The sequence below is a fragment of the Strix uralensis genome, chromosome 8 (assembly GCF_047716275.1).
Source record: "Strix uralensis isolate ZFMK-TIS-50842 chromosome 8, bStrUra1, whole genome shotgun sequence".
Taxonomy (NCBI): domain Eukaryota; kingdom Metazoa; phylum Chordata; class Aves; order Strigiformes; family Strigidae; genus Strix; species Strix uralensis.
In genome coordinates this window covers 10236595-10250639 of record NC_133979.1, presented here as the reverse complement: position 1 = coordinate 10250639, position 14045 = coordinate 10236595, and the positions used below count along the sequence as shown (strand labels likewise).

The 14045-nt window shown below is 50.8% G+C and overlaps 1 protein-coding gene across 2 annotated transcripts; it reads left to right on the top strand.

Annotated features, from left to right (window-relative positions):
* Positions 1 to 113: 113 nt before the first annotated feature.
* LOC141946404 (cytochrome P450 4B1-like) lies at positions 114 to 13814 on the top strand. 2 transcript variants are annotated; one of them, XM_074876111.1, is made up of 13 exons: positions 114 to 614; positions 795 to 1375; positions 5298 to 5442; positions 6092 to 6136; positions 6679 to 6806; positions 8301 to 8425; positions 8544 to 8695; positions 9270 to 9376; positions 10122 to 10312; positions 10864 to 10997; positions 11625 to 11689; positions 12217 to 12299; positions 13061 to 13814. In XM_074876111.1, exons 2-13 carry the CDS (start codon positions 1196 to 1198, stop codon positions 13227 to 13229), a joined length of 1524 nt encoding a protein of 507 aa, XP_074732212.1. In that variant the 5' UTR covers positions 114 to 614; positions 795 to 1195; the 3' UTR covers positions 13230 to 13814. The 2 variants fall into 2 exon arrangements, with proteins under 2 accessions (XP_074732212.1, XP_074732213.1); XM_074876112.1 differs by lacking the exon at positions 10864 to 10997 and having other exon boundaries at positions 114 to 1375.
* Positions 13815 to 14045: the final 231 nt, after the last annotated feature.

Below are 14045 nucleotides of genomic sequence, written 5' to 3'. Positions count from 1 at the left end.
GGCTGCTCCCGGCCCCGCCGCGCCCCGCCCCCTCCACCTACCAGCAAGCCGCGCTCCCATTGGGCGCCGCGGGACCGCCCCGCTCGGGGCTTAAAGGCCCAGGCGCGGCCTCCACGGGGGCCGAGGAATGCGCGGAGGGCCCGCGGGTTCCCGTCCCGCCCCCGGCGGGTGGGTACGAGCGGTGAGGGAGGAGCCTAGAAGAGGCCGAGCGGAGGGGCAAGGCCCGGCTGGTGCCTCCCTCCGCCCCCTCGCCCACCAGGCTCGGCGGGGACCCTTCCTCCCGGAGATAACGGTGACAGGGAAGCGGTATTGCCTGGCAGCTGCCTGCCCTCTGCCTGCCACAGAGCTGTGCCAAAGCTGCCACGTTAGCCAGGCTCTCGGCTGACACAGCACCGCAAAGCCGGCCCGGTGCAGGATTCACGGCGCTCGCTGTGGAGGAGATGTTGTCCCGGCCGTTTTTAAGACGCGACTTGAAATGATATCTCGCTCGGGGGGCTGGCAGCGGGCAGGGGAGGAGGGGTGGAGCTGTCAGCCGGGATGCCGGGATGGAGATGAGGGTGAAAGCTTGGGAGGCAGGAACATGTGATGAAGACCTCGGGGGGAGGAAGCCCACGGTATGCCTATTTTCTCCTTCAGGCTTGCGTGCACTAAAAGCCTAAAGCCCTACATGTAAAGGAGCGATATTCCCAAATGCCGGTTTCCCACGCCCGGTGGGATGGTGGTTACACGCCCCCACTCAGCCAGGCTCTTTTTTTTTCCCTTTTTTTTTTTCTTTTTTTTTTCTTCCCTAAAAGCCCCGATCGGCTGGGTCTCTGCAGCTTTCCCCGGTGGCGGTGCACAGGCCGGCAGCCGGGGCGGGGTGGGGGATGCGAGCAGGCTGGCATCTTACTTCCTCCTTCCCTCCTCCTCATCCCCATCCACCGCCGCCGGTGAGGTGCAATCCGGTGCGGGCAGCGGGGAAGAAGGGCAGGCAAGGGCTTTGAGCCCATTTTGCGGGCAAGTGGTGCATTTCCCAAGGCTCCGTGGGCTCCTTCCCTCCCAACAAGCGCTGTCGTGATTTGGCAGCCGCTCGGCCTCTCCACCTGCCTCTCCGCCCGGCATTGGCTGATCGCGGCCGGTGCCGACCGGGGCGCCCGGGCGGGGTGGGCAGCCTCCGCTGGAGCCAGACGGCCGGTGCTTGCTTTCCCCGGGAGGGATGAAGCTCTCCTGGCTTGGCGTGGATGTCTCCCGGGTGCTGCACTTGGCTGCCGTTTTCTGCCTGACTTGCGTGCTGCTGAAGGCCATCCAGCTGTACCACCGGCGGCGGGAGCTGCTCAGGGCGCTGGCCGACTTCCCCGGCCACCCGACCCACTGGCTCTTCGGCCACGTCCACGAGGTAGGGCGAGAGCCGGGTCTGCACTGCCGGGGAGGGCGGGGAGCCGTTTCCCCACGTCGCGGGGAATGGTGCTGCAGGGACTCACACCCGTGGTCCAGGAGAATTGCTTCTGCCAGTCCCAGGGGGAAGGGGAAGGTGGGCATCCTTTTTCTCAGCCATACAGACCGCTTTCTCTGCTTGTGATGCCGAAGAACAGCACGCTCAGGCTGCTGCAAAATGCACGGTGGAAAGAGGTGGTAGCTGGCTCGCAAGTAAAGAAAGCAATAGTAGAATGGGGTGTGGGCAAGGTCGTCCTGGCGTGTAACCAACCATGCTGCTCCGTCCCGGGACAGGCTCAGCTGTCACCTCTCCGTGCCTCTGGAAGTCAGGGCACGGCCGCTGCAGCCGTCGCTGCGACCCTGAGCAGATGCACGCTGCTCCCAGCATCCAGAGGCACCTTCTCTCCCTTGCCAGCTTGCACTGGTTTCATGGCAAGGTGAGCCAGACAGGGCACTGATCAATTTGAGCCACGTTAAGCTACAAAACATCCCAGCTATAGCGTCTGGTACAGGGGCCACAGATCTTTTTAAGGTTGCATTAAAACCATGACTAACTAAGCCTTGTTCTGGGCACTCACGACGTGGATGATAATTCTCCAAGGTACGTGCTTGCCCACACAGATCAGCATGCCTGCCTTGGCAAACAGATTGCCACAACTCATCGGCAGCTTCATGAGGAGTACTGAGCTGCCTGATGTGAAAAGCTTTTCCATACATGCTAAAGGTTGCTTCAAATTGCCCTGACCTCTGCTGGGCTCTGCTGATGCCCTGCTCTGGCCAAATCTTTGGCATCTTAAAAAACTGGCACCCTGAAAAGTAGCTGGCAAATCTGGAGGAGATCTCCTAGGCCTTGTGTCTGTGCTGTGGTGGCCCCAGACAGGCAGTCTTTTGGCGACGTAAGCATGAAGATGGGCCAGTTCAGGACTTTGTTGCTTTGCCAGTTAGACTTTAAAACTGCAGTTAAATACAGTATGTTTGCCTTTTTGTCAGTTGTGACTATTTATCCTGGAATGGGATTTAACCATTTGGGCCAATCACTAGCTCCCATCATGGCTAAGTTGTTCACGGCTTTTTACCTCAGACAGTATTTTTTGAAGAGTTCCTGTTTTGCAAATTTGATCATTTGCTGGTTAAATGCTGCTGAATTCCCCAGAGCCCAACAGTTCATTGAGCCAGTGAGGAAACTGGCAATGCTCTGGGTACAGACTGAATACAACATTTATACGCATCTCAGAGGAGGACCTGAGAGCTGTATTCAGGGAGAGCACTGACATTTCCTATCCTGTTGATTTAAAGCAATTAATTGCCAGTTTTGATTCAGGCCAGTTTAGTATCTATAGTTGTCATACTTCGGGTGGATCTTCTGGGAGTACCTCACTTTGTTTTAAAGCATTCTTAGGTATTAGTCTCTGCTTATCCAAAACGTTTGGTAGAAATCACATTAAAATATCAGGGGAGGTTGTGTAGAGCTATTCAGCCTCACTGCAGCAGCAAGCCTTAGTTAAAACCCATGGTGCCAGTCCCGAGCTGGCCAAACCGACCTCCCATGGCCACAGTTGGTGGGAAGCAGAGGAGAACAGGGTCGCTGCCCCACGGGTGTAGGGGAGCTGTCAGTCCCTTGGCAGCCCTTTGCCTGCATCTGCCCTGTGCGGGCAGCTGGTGGAGGGGAGCCAGCCTGGTTCTGACTGAGCACAGCGCAGCTTCGTGCTCAGATTTCAGTTCCTGTCTTTTCTGTTTCATCTGCTATCAGTGCGTAGTCATTAAAAGCGCCTTTAAGCACCACTTCCCAGATGCTTTTGGTGTTGGATCTATTTCAAAACACATTTCAGCATGAAATCATGCTATAACCTTTCTTTCTTAGATCCGATAAGGGGTTATACTTTTCTTTTCAAGCCCCCAAGGGGGGAAGAAGTAGAAGTGATGGTCTTTCATGCAGAGCCTGGCAGCTGGAGGCCTGGTTAAGAAGCAGGAGCTTTCTGTTCCAGTTCCTCTGCAGCCCACAGGACTTCTTTACACCCTCTGCCCGGGGAGCGCTCAGCACAGCAGGTAGAGGTTACTCACCTTGGGGTAACATCTCCTCACAAATAAACCCATCCCACCCTCTGCCAACATAGGGATGGTTCTTGATAGCAGAAGCCAAGGCTGGCGCTCCAACAACAAGGTTTGATGCAGAAGCTTCTAGCGTTAGGACTTCTGCCAGTGAGGCTTACTCAGCATCTCCCAATTACTTCCATTTATGTTTTCTGTGATTTCATGATGGGAGGAAGCACAAGCAGACATATCAAAGGGACTTTTCTGTGTTGAAGTGTCACTCAGCTAAAGGCACCATGCCAAGCCCCACTTCTGCTGGCATTGCCAAAGGGGTGGCCACTGCGGAGGGCTGCCTCCTTTTACCCCAAAACTTGAACCCTGCAACCAGAGAAATGGATGTTTCTCTTTAATAAGTCCAAAATATTGAACCTGAGCAAGAGAAGTTGAATGATAACTTTCTATCATTAATGATAACTGGATGTAGTTCGTCATTCTGCTGAATGCAAGAGACACACACAGGATGTGCTGCAGGGAACCCCCCAGCTCACAAGGAAGGGGGATCAGCCTCAGTGCACAGAGTCTGGTTGTGCCATCACACAGCCTGTGCAGTCCCCTGGCAGATGCCCCGTGGCTCCTGAGCATACTCTCTGAGACAAGCCTGACATGGGTGATTATTTGAGTACAAGCCATCTCCCAGACTGAGAAACACTAGCCAAACTAAAAGATGAGCAGAGCTAACTCAGCACCAAAGCAATTGAGCAAATATTCACTTGACTCAGTCCACAGGGTGATTCTCTGGCTGATTTCTACACCAGTAGATAGATGTAATTGAACTTCAAGCTTCAAGTCAAAGCAGCAGCAGCTATGTCAGCCCTAGCTCACCAAAATCCTTCTCCCTGCATATTGTGACAGAATAGTTTCTGTTCAAAGAAAAGGGAATTCTTAAATGGTTTTGTTTCTGTGATCTTTTTTACTCTGCCTGGGACTTTGGATCTTTCCACTGATCTTTCCACTTGTTCTTTGGTTGTTGCCTATTTAATATACAACAACACTGGCTATAAAAGCAATAAAACGGTGATTTCATTTGAAGAGTAAACCTGCCAGTGTCGCTGATACAAATGCTGGTGCTCACATTACTCCTCAGCGTGCAGCTTCCAAGGACCAGAGATGAACCTTTCTGGGAGCACCAGCTCTTCATCACCTATTACATTCAATTCCTGAAAATCAGTGAAATCTTAACCTGACATTATTAACCAGTGTCCCCTCATCTGTACAGTCTGTTGGTGACTTTGGACTCATTCTGTTGAATTTTACCTGGACACTGGCCTTCTCCACCTAAATGTCTGGAGGAAGCTGTGGCCAAGGTTTTCCAGTCGAGAAGCATCATTGCACCAGGGCAGACACAGCAGCGATGTCCTTCGCTGCTGTAAAGTGCTGCTGTGTTTTCTCATGACTGCAGGATGCTAATTGCTCAGCCATGCACAAGTGAGAACATATTTGCACGCCACAAAATGCAGGTGCTGTCTGGGGCAAATCTGAGTCTTCTTTGGGGTGGCCATGGAAAAAGAGCAGAAGATGTATGTGCACTGATAGGCACCACCACTGTCCCTAAAGATGTTCTCCATGGTTAGGGTAAATTGATAAGGAAGAATTATTTTGTATGAGGTTTAAAAGTAACAAGCATCTCTACTTCTGATGCTCTGCAAAACCAGAGGGACAACACCTTGTTTGCCATTGCCTGGTTTTGTGACACAGAAAGACCTTGAGCTTTTTAAGACAGTGGTTTGGGAGATTATTTTTTTTTTCCACCAAATCTAAGTATTCTTTCTCTTATTACTTCCACACCACTACAGTTTCTCAAGGAGGAAGAGGTGCTGGACAAGGTGGAGATCTGGGCACAGAAGTACCTATATGCTCACCCTCTCTGGTTTGGGAGTTTCTCAGCATTCCTGGTTGTCACCGATCCTGACTATGCCAAGGCTCTGTTGGCCAGAGGAGGTGAGAAGATGGTGCCTTCAGCTGTGGAGCAACAACCATAGCCTGCAGATTTCCCATGCCAACCTAAAAATTCACAGCAAGGCAGGGTTTTGCAGAGAGCTTGTCTTGCAGAAATCATCTAAAGTCATGGAGAAATACCCCTTCTTTGTGCCATGCCCTTGGTGCATCAGGCACAGGGCTATGGGGGTGACAGGGGCCTCTCCAGATCTGACAAATCAGACTTCCTCAAGTGTTCCTTGAAAAGTTATCTTCTTGGTTCCTGATCCCAGCAAGGAGAAGAGAGCTAAAAGCTTTTTTCTAAGCTCAGACCCCTGGCTCCTACTGTAGAGCTGTATCTTTAGTGCATCCAGAGAGAAGGGTGCTAACCAGTGCTGTCTGGGTGGGTTAATCATTTATCTAGACTTTGGACTACCAGTATTCTTGTTTACTCCACTCTGGGCATCTGCTGTTATAAGCATTTCTTGCAGCTGGGCCAAACGATGTTGTTTTGTTGTGAAATACTGATGAATTCTGCAGGGATGCCACCAATTCTGCTTCATACCCAACCAAAAGTGAGAGCCCAGAGGGAGCTTTCAGGTGCAAACCAGTGGGTTGATGCTACTGAAACATTTACCATTTTATTTTCTCTTTCTTGATGATTTTTTTACAGATCCCAAGGATAACATCAGCTATAAACACCTTGTCCCGTGGATTGGTATGTATTCCCAGGGCTTTGTCTACCAGGAATGATTCTGAAGTTAGTCAAGATCATGCTATAAATAAACAGCATTCTGTTTGTTCCTTGATGCAGTTATAGCTAAAAGCTTCCTGAAATTTTTACATTTTTTTAAAAAGGTACTGAATAATGCTATTTTTTGTCATTCAAGGAAAGAAAGTTCAGACATAATCATACGTACAAATGAGAACCACTTACACATCCATAGATAGCAAAGTGTGGTGATGGGAAAAACTCAGATTCAGTGGAGGACCGGTGAAAAATGCATCTGATGATCTGAAGCTCTCAGCTCCAGCAGTGTTGGTGCTTCTTTTCAGAGGCAGTGCTGTGTCATTTCAGTGAGCAGGGCTCTGCTTGGCCCTGGGAACCCTGGAGCTGGTGGCAGCATTTGGAAATACACTCTCATAGCAACTCAGACAGCAGATTTAATCATGCTCCTTGCAGGCAGAGGCTGCATCTGCAGGCAGGTGAAAGCAGCCTGCTTGTGCCCAGCAAAACATGCCTTGCCTGTGTTTCCACAGGGAATGGGTTGCTGATCTTACATGGACCAAAATGGCATCAACATCGAAAACTCCTGACTCCAGGGTTTCATTATGACATCTTGAAACCATACGTGGCCCTGATGGCAGAGTCTACTAATGTGATGCTGGTAGGACTCATATGTGATCCTCCTTTCTCTGCCCTGTTTTCTTTACCCTGATCCTGGCTGGTAGGTAAATGCTGGAGCAGGGTTTTCTTGCAGTGCCCTTACTCACAACCTGGTAATTTTAAGGACAGGCTGTGTCCTGGCAGTCAAGCTTTCTGAGTCACCACAAATTCCTGCCCGTGAGTTCTCTACAGGGACTATGTCTCTGATACTGCTTTGGGCTCTGGGGCTAAAATTTGAAGATTAATGTTACTGCCATCCCCAAACTGCGCATAATCTCAATCCCAACTGCAGCTGCTTATAAGGTGTTTTTGTAAATGAAGAATTGAAGTAAATAAAGGTTTGTAATAAATGCTCAAAATATACAGGTTGGAGCAGAGCTATACTGTGACCTAAGGTTAAAAGGTATCATTTCCTGTCAGCATACCCATGACTGGATTGCAATCCCTGCCTTGGCTAATAAACAGTGAAACTGCACTGTTCTTCCATCCATCAGTGTTGGGCACAGTGGAAACCAGTGTGAATGACAAGTGAGGGGCTTTGTGCATGTGGACCAGCAGGAGTTTGGGTGCCGAATCTATTCCTTCTCCTTTGCCTCACTCCATCCAACCTCCCCAGCAGCTCCCCATGGATCCTGGCTGTCCTCCCTCCCTCCAGCCCAGGGAGCAGCCAGGAGCCAGGGCTGGAGAGCCAGGAGGGCTTTTGCAATGCACACAACTGCCTGGCAGTTTATAATTCCTTGCAGACAATGCAAAGCGCCTATTGTGGGAATCCATGCCACCAGGTGGCAATCGTTGAATGTGCTAAGGACATAAATCTGTCCATATAAGCCCTGTTCCCTAGCCTGGTCTCATGCTGTGGGAGCTCAGATGTGGGTGTACTCCTCCATCTCCTCCCCTTCTCGGCTTTTGAGTCCACTGGTTCCTTACAGCCATGAAGGGACAGAGAATCATTTCATGTCTGCCAGGCAAGAAAGACACTTAGATTTTCTCTAAGGATCCCCTGTGGGAAGAGCTGAGCAAGAGCTCCTATACTATATGCTGGAAAAGCACAGCGGCAGAGAGATCATGGGATGGAGGAAAAAGCTTGGTCAGCAGTTTGCAACTTAGGCACCAAACTCATATGTGTTTGAGAACAGATTTGGTGAAGCCCAATGTTGACATGTGCTGCTCTTGTGCAGGAAAGACACTGCACTCTGAGAAAGACTTTGGTAACACACCCCATCACCCAGCAATGCGCCCATCCTGGGCTTCTCCAGGGTGCCCTTGCCCCAGGGTAGGGTGTACCAGGGCTCAAGGCTGCCAGGATTTGAGAGTAACAGCTGCCTAAGGCAAATCTTGTATTAACTATCCTGCTCTGGGATTTTGACAGCAACTAAGAGATCCTCTTCTTTTTACCATTTCTCTGGGATGTATCCCTAGCTGAGCACTCATTTAACCAGAGGATGACTCCAGATTGTGCAGAACTGTCCCTTGCCTTCTCATTTCTGTCTCCTAGGATAAATGGGAACAGCTGATCACAGACGGGGAACCAGTGGAGCTCTTTGAGCACGTCAGTTTGATGACTCTCGATAACATCATGAAATGTGCCTTCAGTTGTCACAGCAACTGCCAGACCAACAGGTCAGTGCTGGCTTCCCCCAAACCCTGGCAGAAAGTTTGCAGCTCAAAAGGGAAATGGGCAAATTGGTTGTCATGATGCTCCCAAATTTACACACTTCCACCATTCCCCTCTCCCCAGGAAAAACACCTACATCCAGGCTGTCTACAGCCTATGCCTCATGGTGCACCAGCGCCTTCGCATCTTCCCCTACCACAATGACATCATTTACTGGCTCAGCCCCCACGGATATCAGTTCAGGAAGGTCTGCCAACTCGCTCACGACCACACAGGTATTCCCTGCCTTCATCCTCTCCCAAAGCTTTCAAACAGGGTGAGTGGTGGCTGACTGCAGACAATCAAGTTGCCTCCTTGCCAGTGATCCTGCCCAGAGGCTTGGAGCTGGGATCTGCTTGCAGCAGTGGTCTGATCTAGGCATGAAGCAAGGGGCTCTCGCAGCTCCTGGGTTATTAAACTGGTTATTATAATGGAGGAATTCCCCTCTGGGAACGCTCCTGTTAAATGGCCAGACACTGGTGAGACAAGGGATGGGTGTTGCAGGCAACACTGATGAAAGGAATGATTTTCCTTTCCAGGCCAGGTGTGATTTTAATGCAGGAGGGGTGGGTAAAATAGGCTGTGGAGTCTGTGGTGGACAAAGAAGTGTGCAGAAGAGGATGGCAGTGTGCACGGTATTTGTTGCCGTGCTGCTGAAAAAGCCAAGCTGCCTGAGATGCAGAAGCTCACGTCAGATGCATCGTGGACTGAGTGGTGGTCACCCCCTTGGGTGAGCTTTGCATTTGCAGTGTGATTTTGCAGCTCAGCATCTCCTGCCCCTGCTGGAACTTTAAACTCTTTCTTCCCCAGACAAGGTGATACAGGAGCGAAAGGAGTCCCTTAAAGATGAACAGGAATTTGAGAAGATCCAGAAGAAGAGACATTTGGACTTCTTGGACATTCTGCTGTGTGCCAAAGTGAGTGGTGAGGAATAGGTGTGCAGCAGGGCAGCAGGGGACTGGGCATTAGTAAAAAATTTTTCACAGAAAGAGTGGTCAGACAGTGGAATAGGCTGCCAAGGGAGATGGTGGAGTCACCATCCCTGGATGTGTTTAAAGGTCATTTAGATGAGATGCTGAGGGATATGGTGTAGGGGAGAACTTTGTAGAGTAGGGCTGATGATTGGACTCGATGATCCCAAGGGTCTTTTCCAACCTGAATGATTCTATGATTCTGTGAAAAGCCAGTCAGTCTTTGCAGGGGTGCCACAAACCACCAGAGACCCTCAGGAGTGCACAAGCCATTATAATAAATAAGCCCAGTCCCACCCAGTTGAGGAGGAGCCAAGATGATCCAGTTTTCCATCACTGAAATCTTGGTAGCATCTCTTGGGGAATGCAACACACAGAGAGATTTTATAGTCCTGGTGGTTTAATATGGCAGGGATAAAGGGATTTATAAGTGAAGGAACAGGCGCCCCGAATTCAGTCTAAACAGAGATTGATTTTGTTTATACATATCCCAGGGTCATCGCCACCCCACTTTCCAGTAGCTGAAAGAATATAATGGTCCCTTCAGGGATATTATCTTTTTTATATATATTTTTTTATATATATATATATGGACCACTATAATATAGATAATCTGTATTATCTGTATTCTATATGTCCTATATATCATTGTTATATATATGGGCCACTGAAAGTATCTCTGGACTGTTAGGATGAGAACGGAGCTGGACTGTCCGATGAGGACCTGCGGGCCGAGGTGGACACATTCATGTTTGAGGGCCACGATACAACAGCCAGTGGGATCTCCTGGCTCTTGTACTGCCTGGCGTCACACCCCGAGCATCAGGCACGGTGCCGGGAGGAGATCCAGGGGATCCTGGGGCACCGGGAGACGCTCCAGTGGTAAGCTTGCACATTTCCTCAGCTGGTAACTTTTTTCCCATTGCTGCTATTTCTAAGTGAGCAATGTCTTCAGGGTTTGAAAGCTGGGGTGCTAAAGGTTGCTGCATGCACAGGGACTTCATAGGATGGAGCAGACACTGCATCCTTCAGCTAAACCTGCTTCCCTGCCCTTCAGGGCTCGTATTACCAGGGCAGACACAAGACAAACCACCCCAGACCAGGAGGGACATGCTGGATGCCGTGCAAGACATGGGCCACCAACATTACTTTTTGCTCTCTCCTGCTTTCTCACCACAGGATGTTGTAGTTGTGGCTTTTCACCTTCTGCTGTCACTTTGCACTTGAGCTTGTTCAGAGGCTGTTAAGGCTGTTCAGAGGTGTCCTGGGGTCCCCAGCTCGCAGCAGTCTGTGGTTGGACGTTGTGAGTCCCTCCATACGCCCCATCTGTTGCAAGGGGATCTGCCCAGGGGGCTGCTGGCCATGGGACAAGGGGCCTCCCAGCACAGGGCAGCGGGGGGAGCACGGGGATCAGCCTGCCTCTGTCCCGGCAGGGAGGACCTGGGCAAGATGACTTACAGCACCATGTGCATCAGGGAGAGCCTTCGCCTTTACCCACCAGTGCCCGGCGTGTCCCGGCAGCTCAGCAAACCCATCACCTTCCCTGATGGACGCACCTTGCCAGAAGGTCTGTAAATACCATTCCCACTTCACAAAATTGTGCTCTCGGGCATCAGCCTCATCCTCATTGCCTGCCACAGAACAAAGGTGACAGCCCTGCCTCTGTGACCTGCTCCTTGCTGGCACAGACGTTCAGATAGTGCTGTCCAGATGTTGGCATCCTGTTGATAGACTGAGGTCTGGGCTGTACAGCAGCATCCCTGTGACATCCTTCCTGCCACCATTGCTATAGGGCAGCTGTGCCTGTGCCAAAAGCCCCTTCTCTTCCTGGCCAAGCACATTTTGTCAAACTGCAGGCGCAGAGGGACAGGGACTGGTCCCATCCCAGCTCACAACATGTGAATTGCCCTGTGCTCCTCCTTTCCTTCTCTGATTTGACACACAAGTGGGCAGTGTTGGTGGGGGGACGATGAGCCTACAGTGCCAGTGCCTTCCTCATTTCCACCATTTGGTTGCTTACAACTAAACAAATGGAAGATGTTTAGTTTTCTCTCAAGCCAATGACAAAACCCTCAAAGGTTTCCAGTTGACAGATAAGACCATGATGATTTAGAAAGATCTATGTGTGAGCATGCTGCAACCTTCCCTTTAGTTTCTTTGTCACTGACCCCTTTTCTCCTCAATTGCTTTACAGGCAGTATTGCCGCGATAAGCATTTATCTCATTCACAGAAACCCTGCCGTATGGAAAGACCCTCTGGTGAGTTTTCTTTTGCCCTTCTAATAATTTTTCTCATTTATGTTGTGCCTCTTCCAATGTTCCCCCCATGTGTTAGCAAGAGAACGGAGCCCCCCCCTTGCTCCCGAACATCTTTGCCCATGGGAATCATGCTGAGAAGCAATTGCTTTGTGTTAGTCTCGTCCAGCTGTGGCACAGGGCGGACAGCAGAATTAGGGCTGGGTGCTGCCCAAACAGTAAGACAGAGTGCTCCGAAGAGCTTGTTGTATTAACAGGCAAAAAGATGATTTTTTGCTCAGCCTGCACATGGAGAATTGAATCCCAGCTCCCTGGTTTTCAGCATATCTATGTCTGGTTTATCTAGGCAGCACCGCTGCCAGGCTCAGTGGAAAGCAAGGGAGTCTGGTGTATGAGTTTCAGTCCATCTCTGAATTCTCTCTCCAATGGGGTTGTTCAGAAATTACGGGGTGTCATGTTTCTGAAGATACCAGTCAGTACTGTGCTCCTTAAATATTCGCTTTTTCTTGCTGCATATTCTTCCTTTACAGGTGTTCGACCCTTTGCGGTTTTCCCCAGAGAATATCTCTGGCAGACACTCTCATGCTTTTCTGCCTTTTTCTGCTGGAATGAGGTAAAGTATATTGAACGCTGAAGGAGTAGCAGGGAGAGAAAAAATGCAACCCTGGAAACTGCTGAGCCTGAAAAGTGTGTGCTGCTGTTATAATTGCTCTCAGGGAAGCACTCACAGAGTGCTTTCAGAGACCACCACCTGAAGTCCTGGCCCTGCAGCGTTAAACAGTTCATGAGCATATAACAAGCATTTGTGCCGCAGAGTGGTTCTGATACCAGCAGGCTAAATGGGAAGGAAACATCCTTGGCCCCTCCTGGGGACAGGGAACCAGGTCCCAAAGCTGTGGAGCATCTTGCTGGCATCGTGTGGGGAGCCTGCAGCATCCTTGGCTCACCTGCTCTCCTCCTCTCCTTGATGAGGAGACTCCATCCCACCCCCTGCCCCACCCTTTGATTCCCCCTTCTCCCCTGGCCCCAATGCTGCCCTTCGTCCTGTGCTCACCCCGCCAAGGTAAAAATGTTGCAGACCCTCCTGCTTGGGGACCCACCACCTCGGCTCTGCTGGCGTCTCCTTTGGTTTCCCCATCTCCCCTCCCTCTTCGTGCTCAATGAACACACATCCAGGAGCTCCAGATGCTCCCCGAGATTCCTTCCCCCTGCTCAGTCCATGCCCCTGCTTTTGCTACCCAAAATACTGCCTGGGGCCCCCAGAGCTGCAGAGGGGAAGGGTTGTGTGCCGGTGTGAGTGCTGGGCTCTGGCCACGGGAGTTTGCTGTGCCCAGCACTGAGATGTAGTGGCTGAGCTGCTCTGTTTTACCCCAGGAACTGCATTGGGCAGCAGTTCGCCATGAATGAGATGAAGGTGGCACTGGCCCTGACCCTGCTCCGCTTTGAGCTCTCTCCTGACCCCTCCAAGCCTCCCTGCAAAATACCTCAGATCATCCTTCGCTCCAAGAATGGGATTCACCTGTATCTAAAGAAAATCCGCTGATGCTGGAAAACGTCCTGCCTTCGCCAGAGGAAGGGACCAAGCAGATGGCGGGACAATGTTTCTCTGGGGCAAAAAGTGCAGGGCAGGATTTGGGCATGAGGATTCCTGATTTCTGTGGTTCTTCCACGAGCTGAAAGCCCTTCTCGGCCTGGGCCCAGCTAGCCTAGGTGACCTTGCACAGACCCATTGCCATCTGCTCTGCGAGCGCTGCTCTTGGAGCAGCCGGGCATGGCCAAGCCTCTTCTCTGGCTGTCCCCTTGTCCTGCCGTAAGGGCTGGCCTGGCCTGGGAACATCTGCAGGTCCCACCAGCTTCCTCCTTACCAAATCCTGCCTTTGCACTCATGTCCTGGCTGAAACTAACCGTTCCCAGCCCTGCTCCGTCATCAGCACCTTCCTCAGTGCCTAGAGGTCAGCTCTCTCTTGCAGCAGGGACAGCCCGTGGCAGACCTCTGTCTTCTCTTCTCACACTCAGTGTGTCTCTGTTTTGTTGAAATCACTGATTCCAGTTTGGGCTCTGAAATTCTGCCTAAACTCCAAAATATTCTGTAATTTTTGTGTTAATAAACCAATAATTATTCCTGTAACAGCAGCTGCGTCAGTTTTTATTGCTGATGCTTTCCTGCTTCATCACAAATATGGTGTAAAAGCCCTTTAGAAGTGGGAGATGGAGAGGAAACCCATGAGCAGCAAGAGGCAACCCTGGGGGTGTCTGGCTGGACTCCTGCCTGTGTGTCTCCAGCCGCAGCCAACGGAGCATCTCTTTCCATGGGCAACCCCGTCCAATGTGCAATCTTCATTTAAAGCTGCAAGGGAGG

Excerpts from the sequence above, each read along its gene's own strand:
- LOC141946404 (XM_074876111.1), top strand. The coding sequence starts at position 1,196 with ATGAAGCTCTCCTGGCTTGGCGTGGATGTCTCCCGGGTGCTGCACTTG. Across the intron at positions 10,313-10,863 it reads CACCGGGAGACGCTCCAGTG|GGAGGACCTGGGCAAGATGA; the intron begins GTAAGCTTGCAC and ends CTGTCCCGGCAG. Across the intron at positions 12,300-13,060 it reads CCTTTTTCTGCTGGAATGAG|GAACTGCATTGGGCAGCAGT; the intron begins GTAAAGTATATT and ends GTTTTACCCCAG.